Source organism: Lissotriton vulgaris, chromosome 2_1 (genome assembly GCF_964263255.1).
Source record: "Lissotriton vulgaris chromosome 2_1, aLisVul1.2, whole genome shotgun sequence".
Classification (NCBI taxonomy): Eukaryota; Metazoa; Chordata; class Amphibia; order Caudata; family Salamandridae; genus Lissotriton; species Lissotriton vulgaris.
Genome location: NC_141687.1, coordinates 576,389,444 through 576,410,446, shown reverse-complemented (window position 1 = coordinate 576,410,446; position 21,003 = coordinate 576,389,444). Strand labels below are relative to the sequence as shown.

Sequence of the window (21,003 nt, the reverse complement as noted above, 5' to 3'; positions counted from 1 at the left end):
TGTGTATTATTTTGAGGTTCACCTCATATATATTGCTTAGGCAGGCGTCCTCTACCTCCATTTACGATTCAGTGGGAGTCTACGGATGTCGGAAAGTTAAAAACTATTTTTTCATCCACATGAGCCAAGTGTGTGAATATGTAGTGATCTTGCAGCTTAGGCTGGCCTGATAGTACGGATATCATGTTCATCAATAGTGGCATGCATGTTCACTCTCAAGACATGGCGTGCAATCCCCAACTGCTTATTTATTGTAGTCTTTCTCTGTTGTTCTGGTAAGATATGATCTACTTACATGTGGTGTATGTGTTTGGTTTACAGGGAGATATGGCATAGGCTCCCCATGGTACTTCCCATTCCTGCCTTCCTTCTGGATGGAATGCTGCGGTCTTTCATCTGTCTGCATCAGGAAGAAGTCAAGGGGGTTGATGTTAACCAACCTCATGGCTGAGAGTGCTGTGTCCCGTGAGAAGAAGGGTACGGTGCATGTCTAGCCTCTTCTTGTCTTCAATCTGTGTTGACACACATCATGGCTGCGAGCGCCATGTCATTTCTGAAGAAGGGTACTGGGGCTGTCTATCCTCTGTCTTCTTGCCTTTGGATCTGTGTTCACAAACATCATGGCTGCGAGCGCCATGTCATTTCTGAAGAAGGGTACTGGGGCTGTCTATCCTCCGTCTTCTCGCCTTCTATCTGTGTTGACACACATCATGGCTGCGAGCGCCATGTTCTGTCCGAAGAAGGGTACGGTTACTGTCTGTCCTCTGTCTTCTTGCCTTCGATCTGTGCTGACATACATCATGGCTGCGAGCGCCATGTCATTTCTGAAGAAGGGTACTGGGGCTGTCTATCCTCCGTCTTCTCGCCTTCTATCTGTATTGTTTCAGGGCTCAAAAATATTTCAAACATTAGATTCTGCTTTGAAGTGTTCTCAGTTGGACCCAGCTTTCCTCCAAGGTCCTCCAATGATGCCACGTTTCTCAGTGCTGTTTCCTATAACATTCCCATCACCGTTAGTACACAACTATCACCTCTATGGATGTCTCTTGGGAGAAGTAAGAGTAAGAATGTTATCTGAAATGCCCTCTCACCTTTCTCAGCAGATTAACATTAGGGCCAATACCCAGGGCCACTGAAATTATGCTGCAGAGTTCACTAAATTATGCAGCAAATTACTCGCCATAAAATAACACATTCTGGACAGCATTATTTTACTATTTTGTCATTTATACACACATGCAGCAGATAGTGGATTATGTGGCAAGTGAGAATCCTGTGGTGTTGCCTCACTCGCTAGAAGCAAGTGTGTGAGGCTTTCACTAAAGTGGACCTTGGGCCTCAGTGCTCTCAGACACTACCTTTTCCATGAGCTTGAAACCCAAAGCCATAACTCTACAGAAGATTAAAACCCTCACTAACTGGAGAACTCAAAGCATTTCATACTAAGTGTAGCCACACTTCTCGCTGACATGCCCTTCTGTCCTTTTCAAGGTGCCGAGTCGGACCCGTCTGATCTGTCTCCGGTCTTTGAACCCGAGCCCCATGGCTTGGTTGCTGGTGTGTCCCTTCATGGGCTGACCAAGATCTTCAGGTCTAAGGCCGCCGTCAACAACTTGAACATGAACTTTTACGAGGGCCATATCACCGCACTCCTGGGACATAACGGTGCTGGGAAGACAACCACTATGTAAGTATCTGTGGGAGACCAACATGGCTGACTCCTCCAAGTGGCTTAACTGTTGTTACCCTGGACTGTAGCCTTTTCAAAAAGAATGGAAGAAGGTCACAGGAGCGGCCCATGCTGGTAAGAGCGGTGGGGCAAGGTGAGGGGGGGGGGACTCGAAAGACGACGATGAGGAAAAATTAAATAAATATGAAATTTCCCCCTCGTTGTCGTTTGTTGAACCCAACCCCCTCTCGCACCCCATTATGTTAATACAATAAAACTATGAAAAGTTTAAAATAACACATTTATGTATGCATGAAACTTATTAAAATAATCTCAAAGGTGCATATGTCCCTAGCACAAACGGCAGTGAGTCTATTAAAGGCAGCTCAATAGGAAGTTTCTTTTTAAACTAGCGAAATGATCCCTTGCAGCAACTCGGCAACCTGTATCTATGTTTATAGCGTTCCGATTCCATTGTGCTAGGCAGGTATTACAAGGTGGCGCAAACAGTTCCCAGAGATGTAACTTTTGCAGATAGGCTTTTCAGCTTCATTGCAGTTAATGCAAATTTTTTTATGAGGCAGCAGTTTAGCTGTACAAAAGATGGATCGAAGCACAGCATTACTGCCTGCCTACAAGACCTGACACCATACCGATTGAAGAATGGCTTCAGTAACATTTTCCGTTGGTCTTTTAACTTCTACATGGTTCTCCATGCCTCTAGTGCATAATCAACAGGGCTGGTCTCCCAAGGTGGTAGAAGCGAGTAAATTACTCCGACTCCCAGGCGGAGCCTCAAGATTCTTTCCATTGTCGCCATTTTTATACCTGCCTTCAGGTAGGGTTGGGGTTTGGTGACGCAATCTAGACAGGGTTAATGAAAAAAGGGTTGTTTCTGTCATTGTGACAACTTGTCATCCAGATTCAACACTGCATAATTTGAGGCATGTATTAACCCCTTCGCCGCGAGGCTAATTCCCCCGCAGCGCTGGGGTGAGGGGAGGCGCGCGCAGCGCCACAGTGCTTGTGAGGAGCTCGGCTCGTCACGCTGCACGGTGGCGCTGTGCTCATGACGAGCTGAGCTCGTCATGACCACGCCCGTTTCTCAGAACGCTCAGCACAGCGGGGGAATTAGCCCCACGTTTGAGCCCCGCACGTGTCATGATGAGCTCAGCCTATCATGAGCACAGTGCCACCGTGCCTCATGACGAGCTGAGCTCATCATGAGCACAGAAGGAGTTAAGATAGCTATGTACAGGCACGTTTAATTAGACTCCAAGAAAGATAATACATTTTAAAAAAAGATGTGTTTGTGTGTATGTTGTGATGTTATGTTATATGATTTGGTATGTTATGTTATGGTATGGTATGTCACATAACGTATATGCCATATATAATGTGATATGGTATATGTTATTTAATGTTGTATTATAGCTCATATCTGATAACTTATTACATATTATTTGCTGTGTGTTATATCTTGTCCCTTATGTGTTACATATTCTATGTTATACTTTATATCTTAAGCCATATTATGTGAATGTTATTTTATATTATATTATTTTGGTATAGGGCAGTGTTCACAACTTCTATCGCCAATGGCACTCTTGGGTGACTCTGTATTTTTATTGTTAATGGCTAGTTAAAGGTTATCTATTACAGTGGTTTTTGGATGGGGGCATCCCTTACTAGGATTCCAGGAATTACGAGTTTACAAACATGACAGAGTATAACATATTCCTCAAACTCTCCGTGTGCCCGAGCTATTTAGTGTCCCCTGGACCATCAGCTTTCTGTCATGGTTACCCCACTTGGCTCTGCAGATGGAAAGCTTACTCTGACAGCCTAGCAGAGATGCAGATGTTGGACCACAATGTCCGCCCTATTTAGGGCCGATGGTCAGATGTCCATTTTCTGTCCATCACTGCCAGGGAACTACCTGACCGTGATGAAAGGAAGCATAAAAATAAAAAAGAATGACGCCCCCCCCCCCCCCCACCCCCCCCTTCCTGACCCCCGCGAGCAGAGAAAAACTACTTGGATGTTGGAGTTATTAGTTATTTATTTATTTTTTTTAAATGAACTGTCAGCTTGAGTGTTTGTTTTTGAAAAGCAACAAACTGATGGAAGGCCATCAAGAGACAGCAACCATTCACCCTACCTTTTGTACCTTCAGAGGAACCACTCTTCTGATGGCATAGTGATCATCCCTGGTGGCGATCTCAAAATTTAGCAAGTAAGAGTCTGTCAGGATGGCTGGCGTAATGTCTACTTGTATTATGTGTAATTACTCAGGCATGCTGAATGAGGAATGTGCTGTGGCTTCAGAGTCTATTCAATCAACGCACCCAAGTTCCATTGTTCCATAACTGTGTTTCAGCCCAGGCGAGCAAAACTGATGATTAGTTTCTTGGATTTTGAATCAGATTCACCTATTTTATCACCTCTACCCTTCTTGTTTCACAGCTCTATGCTGACAGGCCTCTTCAGCGCCACAACAGGGACCATCAATGTGTACGGGGAGGACATCCAAACCCACCTGGACCACATCAGGAAGAGTATGGGTGTCTGCATGCAGTATGACGTGCTGTTTTCTCACCTTACCTGCAAAGAACACCTACTGCTTTATGGCGCTATCAAGGCGCCACAGTGGGACAATCGACGACTACATGATGAAGTGAAGAGGTAAGATTTGAGCACAGCGAGGATAGAATACACACGTATGGTGGCAGTAAACCTAAGGAAAAGTGTGAGTGGTCCACTTAAACAATACTGAAAAGAGAGGGAGGGGCCATATTAGTCTGTGCTGATTTTGATAAGGGATGTTTGGATTCCCTTTTGTAATGTACGTTATTGTGTCCATTTATGTGAATCTTGGCTGGAGAACTGTGTCCAGTTTTTGGGGCCACTGCTTCTATGTTGTGTACTGTGTCTCAGGCCTGGACTATGTAGTGTGTCTAATTGCAGCCATTACCATCTAATGTGGAATGTTGTGTCTAGTTCTGTAGAACAGATAAGGACAAAAGTAATTTTGAGACAGCTTGGAGGCAGGTTACAAACACAAAGCATGGTTTAAATCACATGGCCTGAGAGGAGATGTTCAAGATGCCAAGCGAAATAAGTAAATAAGTAGAGACATGTTAGGAGGGTACTCGCGCCTGTGTTAGCATTTTTGTATTTTAGGTGAGCCCGCCAGCTCTTTATCCCCTCTGAATCTAAGCACAAGAAGGCGGTATATCTAAGAGATTGCTTTGGTAAGCTGAGTCGAGATGTAACCAAAGACATTTATACATATCATGAAAAATCTAACACAACTCCACTGTCAGTTAAATGTTACCTATAGTAGTAAAAATATAATGTTGAAGCAAATCTAAATAAAAGCTGTACACTTGCTCAGGCGCTTTAAAAATAGGACAGTAATTGATAGGAGATTTGTGTGCACATTAACCAAGCCACATTCGCAAATGTACTTTTGGTTAAGAAAATTGTGCCCTGGGAAGGGGCATGAGTGAAGCGCAAGATGGTGGATCATTTTAATGCATCCGCATCCTGTATATCCAGCAGCTGGTGGCATCTATTGACTGGAATAGACGAGTATGTGGCTCCTGTGGAAACTTCGAGAACCTATTTATGAGGAGGATTCACTCCGCTTGCCTCTCTGCTGTGAAGACGGGCCTGATGCAGTGTGTCTCATGTACAAGATTCTGGCCACATGAAGCTGACAGCCCGAAGACTCAGTGGATTCTCTAAATGTCTTGGCGAAGACTCTGGTACTGCTTAGGGCTATTGGTGGCCATTAAATAGAGCGATGGAAGCTGACTCTTGCGCCTAGCCCATGTGCCTAGCTTTATTGGCCCCGTTTTTTTCGAGGAGTCCCTGAGGGTGAAATAAATTAACATCATCTGGACCTTGGTGGAAAGGTTAAAGCAGTGATCTGAAGGACTTTGACCCATCCTAAACTGCTTGAGCTACCTCCGAGGAGAGGTTTGGCAGGCCAAGTAAATACAGTCATGACTGAAGGTGGAGTTAAAATGGGCATTTGCGACAAGAGGTAAAAAAACGGCTAAAAATACATTAAATGTATCATGGCAGAGGGGTCAAGGAAACATATCTGCGCACAGATGTTATTTTAAAAGCAGTTCAATCCTCACAACAGGTGGTTGAAACTAAAATAGGCGAGGTTGGGGTTGATTTTGCACTTTTGAGGCTGGATCTTTGTAAGACTATGGGCCGTATAACTGTGGCCGAAACCTGCTGTGTCGCTCCGGAAGACACATTTCAAGAACTTCACCAGACTGACCAGAAATTGAAATCATGGTTGGGGGAAATGGCAGCTCGGGTTGTAGATGCAGATGGAAGATGGCCGTTCAAGATGACACAATCTCCGCTTTGTGTGCTTCCCTGCACCTAGAGCACTACTTAGAGACTTGGCCACTATATATCCTGCCAGCGGATCTACTCGAGGCCCTACCTAGACCTATGATCACCTGTTTCCTGAATTAGCGAGCTAGAGATCTTCTGAATGGTTAGAAATCAAAGTGAGGTGTCATATGACTCCCAGTAGTTCTTCACCTTCCCAGACTATACTAAAGAGGTACAGAAACATCGGAAATCTCATGAGCAAGAGAACCAAACACTCAGTGCCTGAAAATATACCCATCCTGACCAAGGCTTGGGTGGAGAAGCAGATAGCTCTATCAACTGCACTTTTCCCACAGTGCTCACAACATCAAGAGAATTATGGACCAGACAATTGAGAGGGAGCTGACACCAAACCCCCAGGGCTCGAGAAGAAGGTTGATAATAGGAGAAGCTCAGAAACTAAATAAACGGATACAGACATAGGTGAGAACGCATTAGTCCCTGTGCAAAGTGAGACTCTCTGGAACACTTTAGACTAAACTGCCAACTCTCAATGGAATGGGTTTATACTGGTTCTTTTGTTTAAAGTGTATTAGTTTATTGGTCCATATTTAGGATGTGTTTTATTGGGTGACAGATGTTTCTAGCTAAGAAGTATGGGTTGGGGAGTTGTTGTGATACAGTTAAATTGAAGGTAGTTAGTAAGGTGGAAAAGAGATTCATAGCCGGACCAGCAACAGGTAGATGTAAGTATGCCATAGATCATGAGCAGTGCTCTGGAAAAATATGACGAACTGACTTGGAATGTCAGTGGCCTCCTTGATGAGATCAAGCGGGGCAGTCAAAGCTTATACCAAACATTTTGAAGCAGAGATTCTCTTTCTACCAGAAACACATTTGATGGATAATAGATGTGGCTTTCTGGGAGGACATGGTTATACTCGAGCAGTGGTTCTTGACATTTTAACTTCTGTGGATTCCTACTCACTTATTACTGGAACCCAGGGACAACCATTGAATCATTACTGGAAGCCGAGGTCCCCAGCCCAGGGATTTGTGATGATTTGAACCGCAAAATGTACACAAAATGTACAGAAACAAACATTCATCAAACAAATACACAAATGAATGGATATTCTATTTAATTTACAAGCAAATATAAAACAATCAAACATTTTATTTTAATAGGAAGGCTTGAGCTTTACTAAATTCCATTGTTCATACTATATTCTGTTTGATGCACTTGCATTGCTCCCACATATCAATCTGAGGATACTAACTTAATTTTTCAGCTTCCAATTTCAGATTCCTTCACATTTACAGATTGTTTACAATTTTTCAATTGTACATTTTGCTTCTTCATTTATATCAACTTTATCTATTCATATTATAACATTTTCTGAATAGTTAGGGAGCCGAGTAGGCTTCTCGGTTTTCCAGGGGTCCCCCGACCACAGGTTAAGAACCACTGTTCTAGAGTATTCCATTATGGATTCACTGGAAGCTCCTGGGGGTCTGCTAATTTGCTGCACAAGTCCTTCTCCCTGGTGTTTCTAAGGCCCATTTGGATGTGCTGATCAGATATTGTATAACTGAAGGAATACTTGAGGTTGCCCCATAAACAATGGGAGGTATACATGTTGCCCCAGCACTAGTAGGCAATACCCTGTGGGCTGTCTCAAAGGTTTTGCTTAGATCCCTGTTGGGTATGTGTATTACAGTACGACTGGAATGGGATTTTGAACTAGGTCCTTGATATTGACAGTCTTGCCCCTCCTGCTAGATTGTTTGTCTGGGTAAGTGGGCTAACGCTATAGTTTTAGGGGATGTGTGGCATCATGAGCACCTGAACAAGAGACAATACACACATTGCTCGACCTCACAAACATTCTACTCTCGATTGTATTACTTAGTGCTGCCGCAGGTTCTCGCATACTACCCAGATGCCTGTCGAACTACGCACCCGTGAAAATATGTGTCTCTGTGCCCCATGAAGTCCACAAGGTGTTTGGGTTCATAACATTTGATGGTTGAAGAACAAAGCCTTCACTGACCATCTTCATGATACGATTAAAGAATACCTTAATATTTCCTTGACATTATCCGCCTTTACCTATTGAGAGACCTTTAAATCAGTGTTCAAAACAGGTCATTCTCATTTGTGCGGAGCAAGGAAAGGGACATCAAGCAGGAGATCGCTGAATATGGAAACCAAATTATAACACTGGAGCCGAGCTCTGTTGTGGGGAGGACACATGAGTTGGAAAAGCTTCAGCTTCAGTTGCTCTTAAGCAAAAATTCATGGAAACAGCTAAAATTGACTAAATAAAGTCACAGGGCAGAATGTATAGTTTATTTAGAGGGAGCAGGCAGTCAGTTTAATCCCTGCAATATACATACACAAGGACAAAGAATTATTAATTGAAATTGCAGAAGTTTTTGCAAACTACTATAGATACATACTTCATGCACTTGGAAGTGATGAACTTTATTGCTAACAACTAAATTGTTAGGATACTTTGGGGAGGAATACGAGGAGTTGGAACAGCCACTCTCCCTTGAGGAAGTTGTGAAGGCTGTGACTGAGTTATCCCCTGGAAAAACTTTTGGCCCTAACAGTGTAGCGTTAAAGTTTTTGTTAAATTTGCATCTCTATTCTCACCATGCTGACTGTGAGTTTTTGACGAGGCAGGGCAGACAGCCTCTCTACCAAGAAATCTCAGAGAAGCAACAATCGCAATTATTCTTAAACCCAATAAGCCACCAGAAGAGTGTGTGTCCTACCGACCCATCTTGTTACTTAATTTGTAAACCAAGCTCCTGGCGAAGATACTGACTTCTGATAGGTCAAGGTGATATGGACGTTGGTGCGTGAAGACCAGAAAGGATTCATGTCTGGCAAAATTACAAATATGTCGAGTAGATGAGGTTGTGGCTAGGGTGTCTTGCCTGCACAGTTCGGCTCCACTGCTCCTTGTGGACTACAAGTAGACCTTTGATATGATTCATTGGCTCTTTATATTCCAGTCCATCAGAAAATGTATATAGCTGCACAGTTTCTGAGCTTTGCAAGGGCTCGCTATGATTCCTGAATGGCGGAGAGTAAACAGAGAGCTGTCCCCTCTGTTTTGTATAGGACAGGATGCCCTTCAGGGATGTCCCCTCTCTCCTCTCCCCCTCACTCTGGTGATCAAGCCTTTAGCGAAGTGAATCAGGAGGGATGCACATATATATGACTTCCCTGGCCAAGCGGAAGAAACAACAGAATGTTCTTATACACAGATGACCTACCGAGAGGTGTCAGGCTTGTCAGTAAATTGAAATAAGCCTACTTACATTCAAATATTAGGCTCTCCCCACAACAACCTCTGGCCAACCCACTACAGGTGGCAGTATATCGATTTGAATGTTGGAAGTCTCTGTTCACCCGGGAAGACAATTTGCCTTGGATCTAAATATAGTCCCCTTGCTCTGAAGTGCTCGCGAAGAGCTTGAGGGGAGGCTCGCTCTGCCATCTCCATGATGGTAAGGGCAGCGCTGCATAAAATGGTTGCAATTCCACAATTCAAGATTTCCAGGGTCTCATTTCAAAAGTGTTCCCTGCTAGCCTATTAGGGTGGTTTAGAAGTGCCCAACCTTAGCCTCTACAAGTGGGGAGGTGCGGGTCATATGGTCTCAATACGGGCCTGGCTCTTTGGAGACAGGCAAAATTCAACCCATGGCCTGGAACTAGAGGCCATGGACAAAACTGGGGTAGAACAACTCTTATATGGTTGCCTTCCCGCATGGTCGGTCCATAACTAAACACAGTATTCTGTTGATGGGACGCCCAGCAGCGCATTAAGTAGTTAAACAAAAATGGACTCGCCTGACACCTTTATGGGTTGGAACCAGCCTTGCACAGGTGTTACTGATGTTCGGTTTCAGGCCATGGGTTCTCAATGGGATTTCATGCCAGAGAGACATTTAGGACTAGAAACAGATGAATTCCTTTCAGTTAGCAGTGGAGTTTCAATTACTTAAGTTACCATTCTTTTAGTATCTTCAGCCCTGCCATGCCCTAGCCATATACAAAGAGTAACTAAGGGAGGTCGCCTATTTTAATCCATTGGAGGGGAAGCAAGTGCCTGAACCTTTGTGTCGCAAGAAAATAGTAAGACTACATATATCTCTAATCATCAATACCCCTGACCTAATTGCAAGCACACATGCAGCCTGAGAAAAAGATGGGAGAGGCTTAGAAGACGAGGAAAGGCAAGAGGCTACAATGGCCTCTATGATGCTGATTATCCATTCCAATCTTAGATTAATCCAGTTAATTATTGCCATAAGGCCATTTACAGTCCAGAACGAATAGGGAAGTTATCAGCCTTCTTTGTGTCATGTGCTAAGAGGTGAAAGGCAATGTATATCATGTGATATGTGTGCGCTAATACATTCAGAGTTACTGGCAAAGAATATCTGAGTCACTAGCAGAGATCATAGACACCCCATCTATCCCAGATCCCAAGGTGGCATTACTGGCGCTTATAGATGGCTAGGCATACACATGCGCATAGAGAACATTGCAGGGGTGGGTTTCATGGTGGCAAAAGGGGACAATGCCAAATGTTGGCGAAGTAAAAGTCTGCCCCCGATAAGAGACTGTTACAGAGGAATGAACTACTGTGCTGCCGCAGAAAGAATGGTTTACAAATGGAGGGGTTGCGCAAACAAACCTCAAAGGATTTGGGGCTTGCGGCTTTATAGTCAGTCTTGAATTTAATTGACTCAATGATATTTCACATGCTAAGCAATCACAGACTGGTAGCGATGCATTGGTTTGTTGCTTTGTTAAAAGATCCCTGGTTACCTTCCAGTTTTATGTTTGTTTTTGTGGTGTATGCAAAAAATCAATAAAAAGATACATAAAAAAGAGAATGTTGCCCTTTTTTCAGACCAGAATGCTGCTTGCACTGGACCACTTTGTAGAATAAATGGAGAGAGCTGAAGGGTTGGCTATAAAAAGTATGAGAAGGCTGATGCACATATACAGACTGCACTCCTCATTGCAAGAAAAAATAAAGTGAAGAAAAAGACAACATGTTTGAGGGTTCACTCCAGGACTTATATAATCCTGACTCTTTGAGTGTATAAGATTTAACTTTTCAGCTTCAGTGGCTTCAAACATACATTTAAACTCATCTTATGTTTAGATGGCATCTATAGAATTGTTTGTTTTGTTTGAAACTGCTGGATTTCAGTTAAAGCTGGTATGAGACTTGAAATTATTCTGTGGTTTTACTTGGAATCATTAAAACAAAAGTGGATCATTTGCAATAAAATCACGAGAAATAAAAACTGCACTAACTACACTTAGATGTGCAGGTAACTAGGTTAAGCAAGTGGCTGAGGTTTTCCCATTCATATGTTAATTTTCATGTAATCAGGTGTGACCTACCTTCAAGTTTTTAGCTGTGATCTGTAGTTGATGTTCTCACATGTCTGAATATTTGCTCACTGTCTCCATTCCACTCTCTGCAGGACTTTGAAAGACACTGGGTTATACAGCCATAGGCATAAAGCAGTCCGAAGCCTTTCTGGTGGGATGAAACGGAAACTGTCCATCTGCATAGCCCTGATCGGAGGGTCACGAGTCATCATCTTGGATGAGCCAACATCAGGGGTGGACCCTTGCTCTCGCAGAGCCATCTGGGAAATTATATCCAAAAACAAGCATGGTAGGCATTAGTGGAAATTTCAGCTGTTAAGATTCTGTTGTGACTGTCACTGTTAATTCATCATTGTAGTTTAATCTATTCTCAGGTGGAGTGGAAATTTGAGAGAATGTCTGACAAGCTAGGCCACTGAAGGGCCTGTGTGGTTGAGTTAGAGTAATTTACTTGAGTACCCACTGTCTTATGTTGTATGAAAATACTATCAGGAGTCGGTATTGCACAGAAAAGTGGAGTAATCTAATGATGAGGCATGGTTGTGGTCATCTAATGTAAGAGTATGAGGATGTTTAACTCTGCTAACTTGTTTCTGATTGATAGAGGAGCATACAGAAGAGATTTGGCTCTATAGAAGGCGCAGGTTAGTGGAAGAAGGTGTGGCCTCCTGACCACTGAGCATTGATAGAAAGTGTGGCCTTGGGTATGAGATGTTAAATAGTGGCAGAATAAGGTTGGCGTGTTGGAGGGAGCTGTGACTTAGTGAGGTTGAGGAGCAGTAGCCTGGACAGAAGAGATGTTGCCCGGCATGGAGTTTCTTTGGCTTGTGCATGGAGGTGTGAAATAGCACTTCAGACCAAGATATGGAACCAGGACTCTCCCAATGATAAACTAATGATCATCTCGAATTTTCACATCATCTATTTCTTTAGAGAAAACCATCATTCTTTCCACGCACCACCTGGATGAGGCTGAAGTCTTGAGCGATCGAATAGCGTTCTTGGAAAATGGTGGACTCAAATGCTGTGGAAGTCCCTTTTTTCTGAAGGAGAAATTTGGAGAAGGCTACCACTTGACACTCACAAAGAAGGTAACCCCTCTTTTGTACAAATTATGATCAGACATGTCTCCAATATTCGCATGAGGTGCTTGTGAAGCTCCCAGCATGAAATAGGTTTCTACAAAAGAGTTGTTGTCAATAAGCTGTACTGAGGAAACCAGCAGTGTTTGCTTGTTCATCCCTGTGTTGAAAGTATGTTTAAAATGCATGGATACACTGGTGGCATTACTGTTCTACATGAATGTACAAAGTATGACCTAGTGGAACCTAAATGTTCTGTGGTGCTTGAAACAGACATGTGACTAGCTCTTCCCCAGCCTGATCAGCTCTTCCATTAAAAAAAGTCTACCAGTTATTCCTTAAAGTTGGTAACATAGGAGGAGATGGTCCCGGTTTGAGATCGACAAAAGGAGTGGACAGTGGTCAGGCTTCACAAATCTGTTAGTACTGTCTCTACTAGTGCATACAGGCCATTCGGCTTGGCTATATAAATAGCAGTCAACTGTGCTGATCGAAGCTGCAAAATAGCATGTGCTAGGAGGACGTGGCAAAAATATCACTTGCCCCAGCTACAGTAAAGGCTGGTGTAGTGCCAAGAAAGCCTTCGCTGGCTAGGGCTGGAAAGCGGAAGAGACCCGCAGGAATTAATCCTTTCTAGGGTTGGAATGGGTTGCACAGCTCATAGTATAGTCTGTATATTATAAAGAAATGGGGAGATTTCTATTAATGCACTTTGAGACTGTGGGATCTAGTACAGATAATGCAGATAATATGTAATATACAAAATTCTAATAGTCTAGATCGAGATGATAATGGATCAGTTTACTATTGATCTGTTAATAAACAGTGATCGAAGATGTTTGCTACACTGTAGGCAGTGATTGCACAAGTTGATTAATGTTCAGATCAGGGCATAGTGTTTGATCATGAAGTACTAGGTCACATGCAAGTTCATGTTTTTATGTTTGTCTGAAGCTGCTTGAGTAGATTTTAGAAAGCGGGTGCTAAGGTTTTTTGAAGCATGTCAATGTGCAGTGTGCAACACAACACAAGTGATTGGGCGCAAAAAGTTGAGGGTCTCTGAGAAAGTCATAGGGGCTCAAGTGTCATTCCTAACTAGGGTGAGGACTGAAATTAGGAAGGAATAGTTGAACTCTCTGTCTGTAGACCACCAATAGCACCTCATTGCCACTCTCGTCTCTCCAGCAAAGGTGAACTTGTTATTCAGCATTAAATTCCTTCCACTGGTGCAATCAGTCTGTGAATGCTTCTCTTTCCAGTATAAAGACAGAGACACCGATCAACAATGCAACACTGAAGCAGTGACCGCTCTCATCCAGTCGCACATACCTGAGGCTTACCTCAAGGAGGATATAGGAGAAGAGCTGGTGTACATATTACCTCCATTCAATGCAGGCATCTCAGCTGCCTACCTGTCCCTTCTCAGAGCCCTGGACACTGGTCTGGATGGGCTGCACATCGGCTGCTATGGGATTTCGGACACCACCGTGGAGGAGGTAGGACTCTCACCTAACTTCCGCTTGCCAATCAAAAGGCTGACTCCACTTATTTCTTGGGAAGACTTGTGTCTCTCCTCCTCTTAGAATGTGTGAAAGGTAATATTTGTCAGTGTTTGACTCTGTTCTAGTTATCTTTCTCATCGCATGACTTTCAATTAGGAAATGAAAGCATAACATTTGCCCAACTCTAAACCAGTTACTGCAACTTTAATATATAATCTGAAGTAGAATAGAGTTAGATTCTTTTTGAGAGAAATTAAGCATTGATTAATAGACGAATTAGGCCTGATCACTAGAGTTCCTCACAGTGTCTTGTAGATGTCATGATGTTTCATTGTCATCGGGGGATCCCACTCAGGTGAGTCTAGAAAGTAAACCAAGAGGCAGTTGAAATCTAAAGAAGGCGGTGGGAAAGAATACATTGTTGTTACTATAATATGTTGTTCTATAGATCCTAAACACTTATGCAATTATATGATTCCCTTAGGTACTCCTTCGTAGATATAAAGCGCCTCAAATAAGTGCTGTCATGCCGATAAAGTAGGCAGAAGGAACTTTGCATTTTTATTTTTAAAGTGATGTCTTTCCTTGCATTATTTTTACATTTATAATTCTAACATCAGGTAGTACTACACGTCTTTGAAGCCTGGCAGAGTACCTGCTGCCTTGTGGCTCACCCCTGACACCACATTGCCTAGCATTTTGATTCTGAAAGAGATTTGGCAGCAGAGCACCTGCAGTTGGCAGTAGGTGTAGTGAGTACATTGTTGAAGTGTCAAGAGATACGGACCCCTTGCTGAATCGCCTATTGTATGCCAGTTTTACCACTTTCCATCCCTTGAAAGATGCTTTGTTTTCTCTCCACCTGATCGCCCCTTAGTTCTCCAAAGGAGGATTTCTGGAAGCCTCTTAATTATAGTTAAGCCTCATGGTTTTGAATATAAATGTATACTTACACATACATACAAAGTGTTAATATGTTGTTTTGATGTATTCATTTGAAATCTAGAAAAAACATAAAGAGTAAATCACTAAGGGGAATATACACCACAGTCTAGAAAACTATATAGTCCACTCCCTTCGTTCTATGTCCTATATGGGATTGTCTCACCACTCTGCCACCTGCTTTCAACGTTTAGAAAATTCAGAAAAAATCTGATCTGTCTATGTTACCTTGAAACTTCATGGACAGAGCATTATATTAGCCTTCATCACTTATTCAGCCGTGGAAAAGCGGCAATAAATATCAATCATAAGCATATGGTTACATTTTTAATACAGTCCTAAAAATAGGCTAAGCTTGTTTCCTAAGGACTTCTACTGTGACTTTAGCGTAAAATGGTTCCATGGGTCAATCGATAAAACTGGTATTGGAACTCTAACATGTTTGGCAATGTTCTAGTTTCGAAAGTAATGCACCTGGTTGTCTGTACTCCCGCCCTTCCTGCAGGTCTTCTTGAAACTCACAGAAGGGTTAGATTTTGATGAAAATGCATGGTCCAGGACTAAAATGGTGGTGCCCATTGGTGATACAGATGATCTGATGTTGCACGATGAATCATCCACAAGCAGCTACAGCTTTAGAGATGGTAAGATGATACCTTTCCCCCCGTTGCTTCACCCAGTTTCTCTTTCATCCACACAACATCCTGCTCCCCTACTGCACCCAGAACTTGCTGCCTCCACATCTCACCTGAGCCCATATGACCACTGCACCATCTACAAACATTGTGATATTTCTCTGACATAAATTTGGAGTGTGTTTGCAGAACTTTGCTTGCCTAAAATCTCTGCTTCTGAAATGTCTTGGGGGAATATTGTGGTGCGTGTTGATTAAGGTTATATATGTAAGGTCATGGGAAATGTTCCTCTTCTACTACACATTTGTATGTATTTTTTACTAACTCTGCCACTGACTTTATTTGGTATTGACCATTTAATGAAAACACTTTTAGAGACAGATTCTGCGTCTCATGATTTGAGAACAAAGTAAAAGATTTGTTTTTGAATCTGGCTCCCACAAGTTTCTGATGTTACCCTTGTGTGGTTTTCTTCTTACCCCATATGCCCCTGAGACTCTCATCCCTTGAGACTTTGGAGTCTCCAGTACCCACGTAGATAAAGATAAGAGCATTTATTTTTGCTTCACCGCCACCCAAAACAGTAAACAGGAAGAAAACAATAGGCATGCATTCTGTGGCAGAGGCCAGCTTCACAGTGGCCCCCCCACTTGCAACTTTTATACTTGCCTTTTATCTGCTTCTTTAAGATTTTAAATGTAAGTTTTCATTGTACAATTAGATTTGGATTGTTCGCAACTTTCTGTAATTTCATCATGGTCAAATATGAGATTTTACTTCTTGTGACGTCCTAGGGATGAAAAGATGCGGGATCGTTCCTTATGCTGACGTGGGGATGAAAGGCTGCCACTTGCTCTATATATAGAAATATCTCAATTTATTGTCATTAGCACAAATGTTTTTTTGAATTGTTGTATCTCAGGGCCTTTGTATAGAAGAAGTAATTCCTAAAGTTCTGACACTAGAGCACCATGTAGTAATGTTTTCATTTTTAGACAGTAATGCAGGCATTACAATGTGGAACTAAAATGAAAGACAGTTGATCTTAAAACAGATACATTTTCTGATGGGGAGCCAATGGCAAGCTCTCAGACTTTGAGCTGACGGAGACCGTGAAGGTAGATTTTATACAAGTCTGGCGGCAGTGTTCTGTAACACTTGCAGTTTGGTGAGGAGCTCCTCATTGATGGAAGCCATCAGGGCGTTTCCGTAGTCGAGCCGACTGATAATTAGGCCTTGGACCAGCGGCATCCTGGATGCAACTGAGATCCATTGGAAGATCTTCCAAAGACTACGCGTTAGACCATAGCAGAGGCCGGTCACATGATTAACATGGTCTTTCATGGATAGGTTGCTGTCGATCTTCACTCCAAGGTTACAGACCACCAGTGTGGGAGAGGGTCAGAGGCCGAGATTGAGAGGCCACCAGTCACCGGACCATAGAGCCTGGGCTTTCTCAAAAAGGATGATCTCTGTCTTGCTGGCATTGAGCTGCAAATGATTTGTTAGTATCCAGGCATTGATGTTGGTCATGCATTTTATGAATCGGAATTTGGTGTCTGTTAAATCTGGTCAGAGGGTGATCAGAAGTTGCGTGTCGTCTGCATACAACACTGTATCGAAACTGTGAGATCCAATCACTCTGGCTAGAGGAGCCACATATAAGTTGAAGAGCATAGGACTTAGGATGGAACCCTGGGGGATGCCTTTATCAATCATTTGGCTGCGAGAGACAAAGGTACCAATATGAACCGTCAATGAACTGTCAGTTAAGTAACTCCTGAGCAAATTTAACACCTTGGGTGCTATGGGGTTTTCCCCTCCTGTGCTGACATTCCATGAATCCCTTTATTCATGACAAAGCCAGCTCGTCATAAGCACAGCGCAGGTAACACCCATGACAAGCTGGCTGAGCTCGTCATCAGCATCGAAAGGGTCAAAGGGGTTGACTATAGCTGCTTTCCATTTTGTGGGAACTGTAGCGTGACTTAGGGATAGATTGAAATGGTCAGTGAGTCTTTCCAAAAGAGCTGCTCCGACAATGGACAAAATGTGGGGTGAGACTGGGTCGGTTGGCGATACTGATTTGGAGAGGGCCTTGCTAACATCCTCTTACATGAATATTTAGAGATTTTGAGGTGGGTATGTGATCGCAATTGGATCGGTGGTCATGGTGTTCACATATCTGTTTAGGAAAGGAGCTGTTGATAGTGTTGATCTTTTCCTCGAAGAAGGTGGACAGTGTGTGCACCCAATTCTGAGAAGCAGGGTATTCAGACTGGCACGAAGCAGGTCTAGTAAATTCTTTTATTATTTTATGAAGTACTTTGTGTGAATTGGCTGTCACAAAAGTGATTTTTTTCGCTGTTTTAATATTGTCTAGGTAGTATCTGTGTACATATTTGTATGCTTGCTTATCCTCTGTGCTTTTCGAAATCCTCCATTTCCGTTCGGCCTTTCTACTTGCCAGTTTGTCAGATTTGGTATGTCCGAACCCGTGTCGAACATCATGTTTCCAACCACTTGGAAACATTTCCATCGGATTACGATATAAGGTAGTCAGTCGGTCATTCCGAATCGGTTCTGACCGGCATTCGAAGAGTCCGGGTCATCGGAGGCGAATTGTAGAGCTCTACGGGAAGCGTTTTAGACCAACCGATTATGATGTCGGATTCTGACAGCCGTTCCGACTCGGTAAGTCTGACATGGATTGGCTGTTGGAAACCGACTTCGGGGGCCCATAGCAGGCCACTCTTCACCCGGAGGCCTCCGGTTGGGGCTTGTGGGGGTACCCATGGGTCCCTTCTTTACAACCATGCATGGAGTGGCAAGCGGCACCATGGGGTGCCCGCCACATGGTGCAAGGTTTTCCACACCCACCCCCTTTTTCAATGGGAGCCTGTGTTGTCGGTCTGAACACAGGCTCCCGTTGAAGACAATGGGAATCTGACCGAACGGTGTTCGGAATCATCGTAATTGGTCGGTCGGACTCCCCGAACCTGAGTTGGTCAGAAACCATTCCAACACCGAGTCGGTCGGAATGCTTTACGGCCAACATTGTAATGAGGCCCTAAGTGTTACTTAAATTAGGTGCCTTTTAGATAATGATCGGCCCTTTAAGACTAGGAGGTTCAACCTAAATCTTTGATCATGAATAGGCACACTCAAGAACACCTGGAGGCTAGGAATATATTTGGAAGATTCATTAAAATCAAGATTTATTAAAATCAAAATCCTATACTAATTCATACAATACGAATAGTAACTGTTATAAAAATTAACACAATAGTAGCAATGATACTTGTCAGAAGGTAGACCAACAGAAAATAATGTAATATTATGGCTGTGTTATATAATATCTCTGCATCAATATCCCCAATCCCTCCTTCCCCTAGGCAAAATAAGAAAACATAGCACCAAATAGGCGCCAACTCAAGTTTTATATATGGTCTGCACAAATATACCTTTTATGAGCAATAGAATCAAAGTTCAGTAATGAAACAGCAGCTGTTGTTTTTTGTCTCCATGTCCCTATGGCTATGTCGTTTTCAAACTGACAGATAATCTTGTAGTAGGACTCAATGTGCCTTCTCTGTAGCCTTTAGCAAAGAAAGCTGTGTTTATGGCTACTGGATGACACTCAGCCTCCAGTCCGTGGATCGAAGTTATTATCTAATAATGCTTTGTTCCAATGTATGTACTCTTAGCATTGTGGAACATTTTCAGTTAACAGTATGCCCCTCTAGTCTTTCTTCTATTTCTATTATGTTTGTTGTTTAGGAACAATGACAAAGAAATCATGACGTCAGTTTCTATGAAGCCTTGTTCGTTATTTAAAAACAACAACTACAAACGCATTTCCCACCATGAAAATGAAAATAACACAAATATATTCAAGCAAGCTGAAGTATTACACTGCAATGAATAACAACATTAATAACTGTGCATTTTTTATTTGAAAAATACACCTAAATAAATGACCATTATACCTAAGGTAGAAAATATTTCAAGATTATAACACTTCCAAAGCCCTGTCCAGATATGGATGTGTGAGTAAGAGGTTGGGCTCCCCAGTATAGCACAAATACCAGGTGTTTTTTGGGAGCAAAAAATCTCAATGACGTTGGGCTCAAGAAAGTGAACACTGGGGAAACGTTCTACTTGGACCCCTTGTTTGGAAAGACACAGAGGACGTGGCACAGATGTTATTGCAAAAGGGTTCTTGGTGTTCTGCACCCCTGAGTCAGGTGGTGTTATCAGGAACCATTAATTGCCCAGTATCTCAAAGTAGCAGGCCGTTTACAAATGTGTCATTCCTGTGTACTGTGGCTGCACATAACTGTATCACGTAATTGGCCTAATGTTCTCAAATTGTTTCAGTTTACCCCTGTAATCATGGAGTCATAGTAATTTGATGAGGGTAAAGCCTAATATGGAAACTTGAAAGCCCAATGTATAGGGTACCAGTGGTCAGTCACAAAAGTGGGTTTTAAACCCAAAGGACTCAGAGCAGCCAAATGAAATTATACAGTTTCAAGGAGTGTGGACCAGGGAGTTTTTTGTGTTTAGAGATACCTTCACCTACACAGACTACTAGGACATCAATGGATCCCTGGCTTCCATTTAGTCGGTCAGGCCAGTGGTGGCGGAGCGGAAGAACAGCAAGACGCTTTTTGGGGAGAAAAGACAGAAGGTTAATGTTGATGCAGCCAGCAGCAAGTCTGGGGTAGCAGAAAAACAAGGCATGAAATTCAATCGAGATTAGGCAGTCTTTGTATTATTCTTCAACCCCAGTGTTTGGCAGTGTCAGCAGCACATGCGTAAGAAAAACGTTTGGGCTTTTGAACTTATTAATATTATTTTTTTACAAACTTAATGCAGGCTGTGTGATTTTCTTTCATTTCATTTTTGTTTCTATTATCTTCATTCTTCCACACTGTTGGCTATATCGAGTCACACATCTCTTCCACCTGAGGGCAGGGGTAACTTTGAAATTGTTCCCATATTGTATGTTGTTCATTTGTAAGTAGTCTGAGTAGTAATTTCCCTGCTCAATTACCTCCATCTAGTGCCAGTTGGAATTTGAATTTCCAAAATATGGTGGTAGGGAGAAGCCTATGTGGTAATCTCTGTAATGCATTTTCCCATTGGCAGGACGAGGCTTGGGTCTGGGTGCATAACCCAACTCTATGTGCAGTCCTGCCAAGTATCACGCATCAAGCGTTAGACTAACGCATTTCAGTATGGTACTCCGCATTACCGCACTGAAATGCATTGTTACGCATATGCTGTGTGGCGGCTGTCATCGAAAGCAATATATAAATCAGACTCACTTAATAAAACAGAGTCTGTAGCTTGCCCATGACTTTCGCGTGCTGCT

General features: G+C 42.8%; 1 protein-coding gene across 1 annotated transcript in view; it reads left to right on the top strand.

Moving 5' to 3' along the window:
* LOC147730764 (uncharacterized) overlaps positions 1 to 21,003 on the top strand; it is a 625,137-nt gene that overhangs the window by 452,123 nt on the left and 152,011 nt on the right. The window contains exons 31-37 of the mRNA XM_086955578.1: positions 322 to 477; positions 1,492 to 1,687; positions 4,136 to 4,354; positions 11,555 to 11,751; positions 12,396 to 12,553; positions 13,804 to 14,040; positions 15,494 to 15,632. Of these exons, the coding sequence (XP_086811704.1) occupies positions 322 to 477; positions 1,492 to 1,687; positions 4,136 to 4,354; positions 11,555 to 11,751; positions 12,396 to 12,553; positions 13,804 to 14,040; positions 15,494 to 15,632 (1,302 nt within the window). The remainder of the gene's footprint in view (positions 1 to 321; positions 478 to 1,491; positions 1,688 to 4,135; positions 4,355 to 11,554; positions 11,752 to 12,395; positions 12,554 to 13,803; positions 14,041 to 15,493; positions 15,633 to 21,003) is intronic.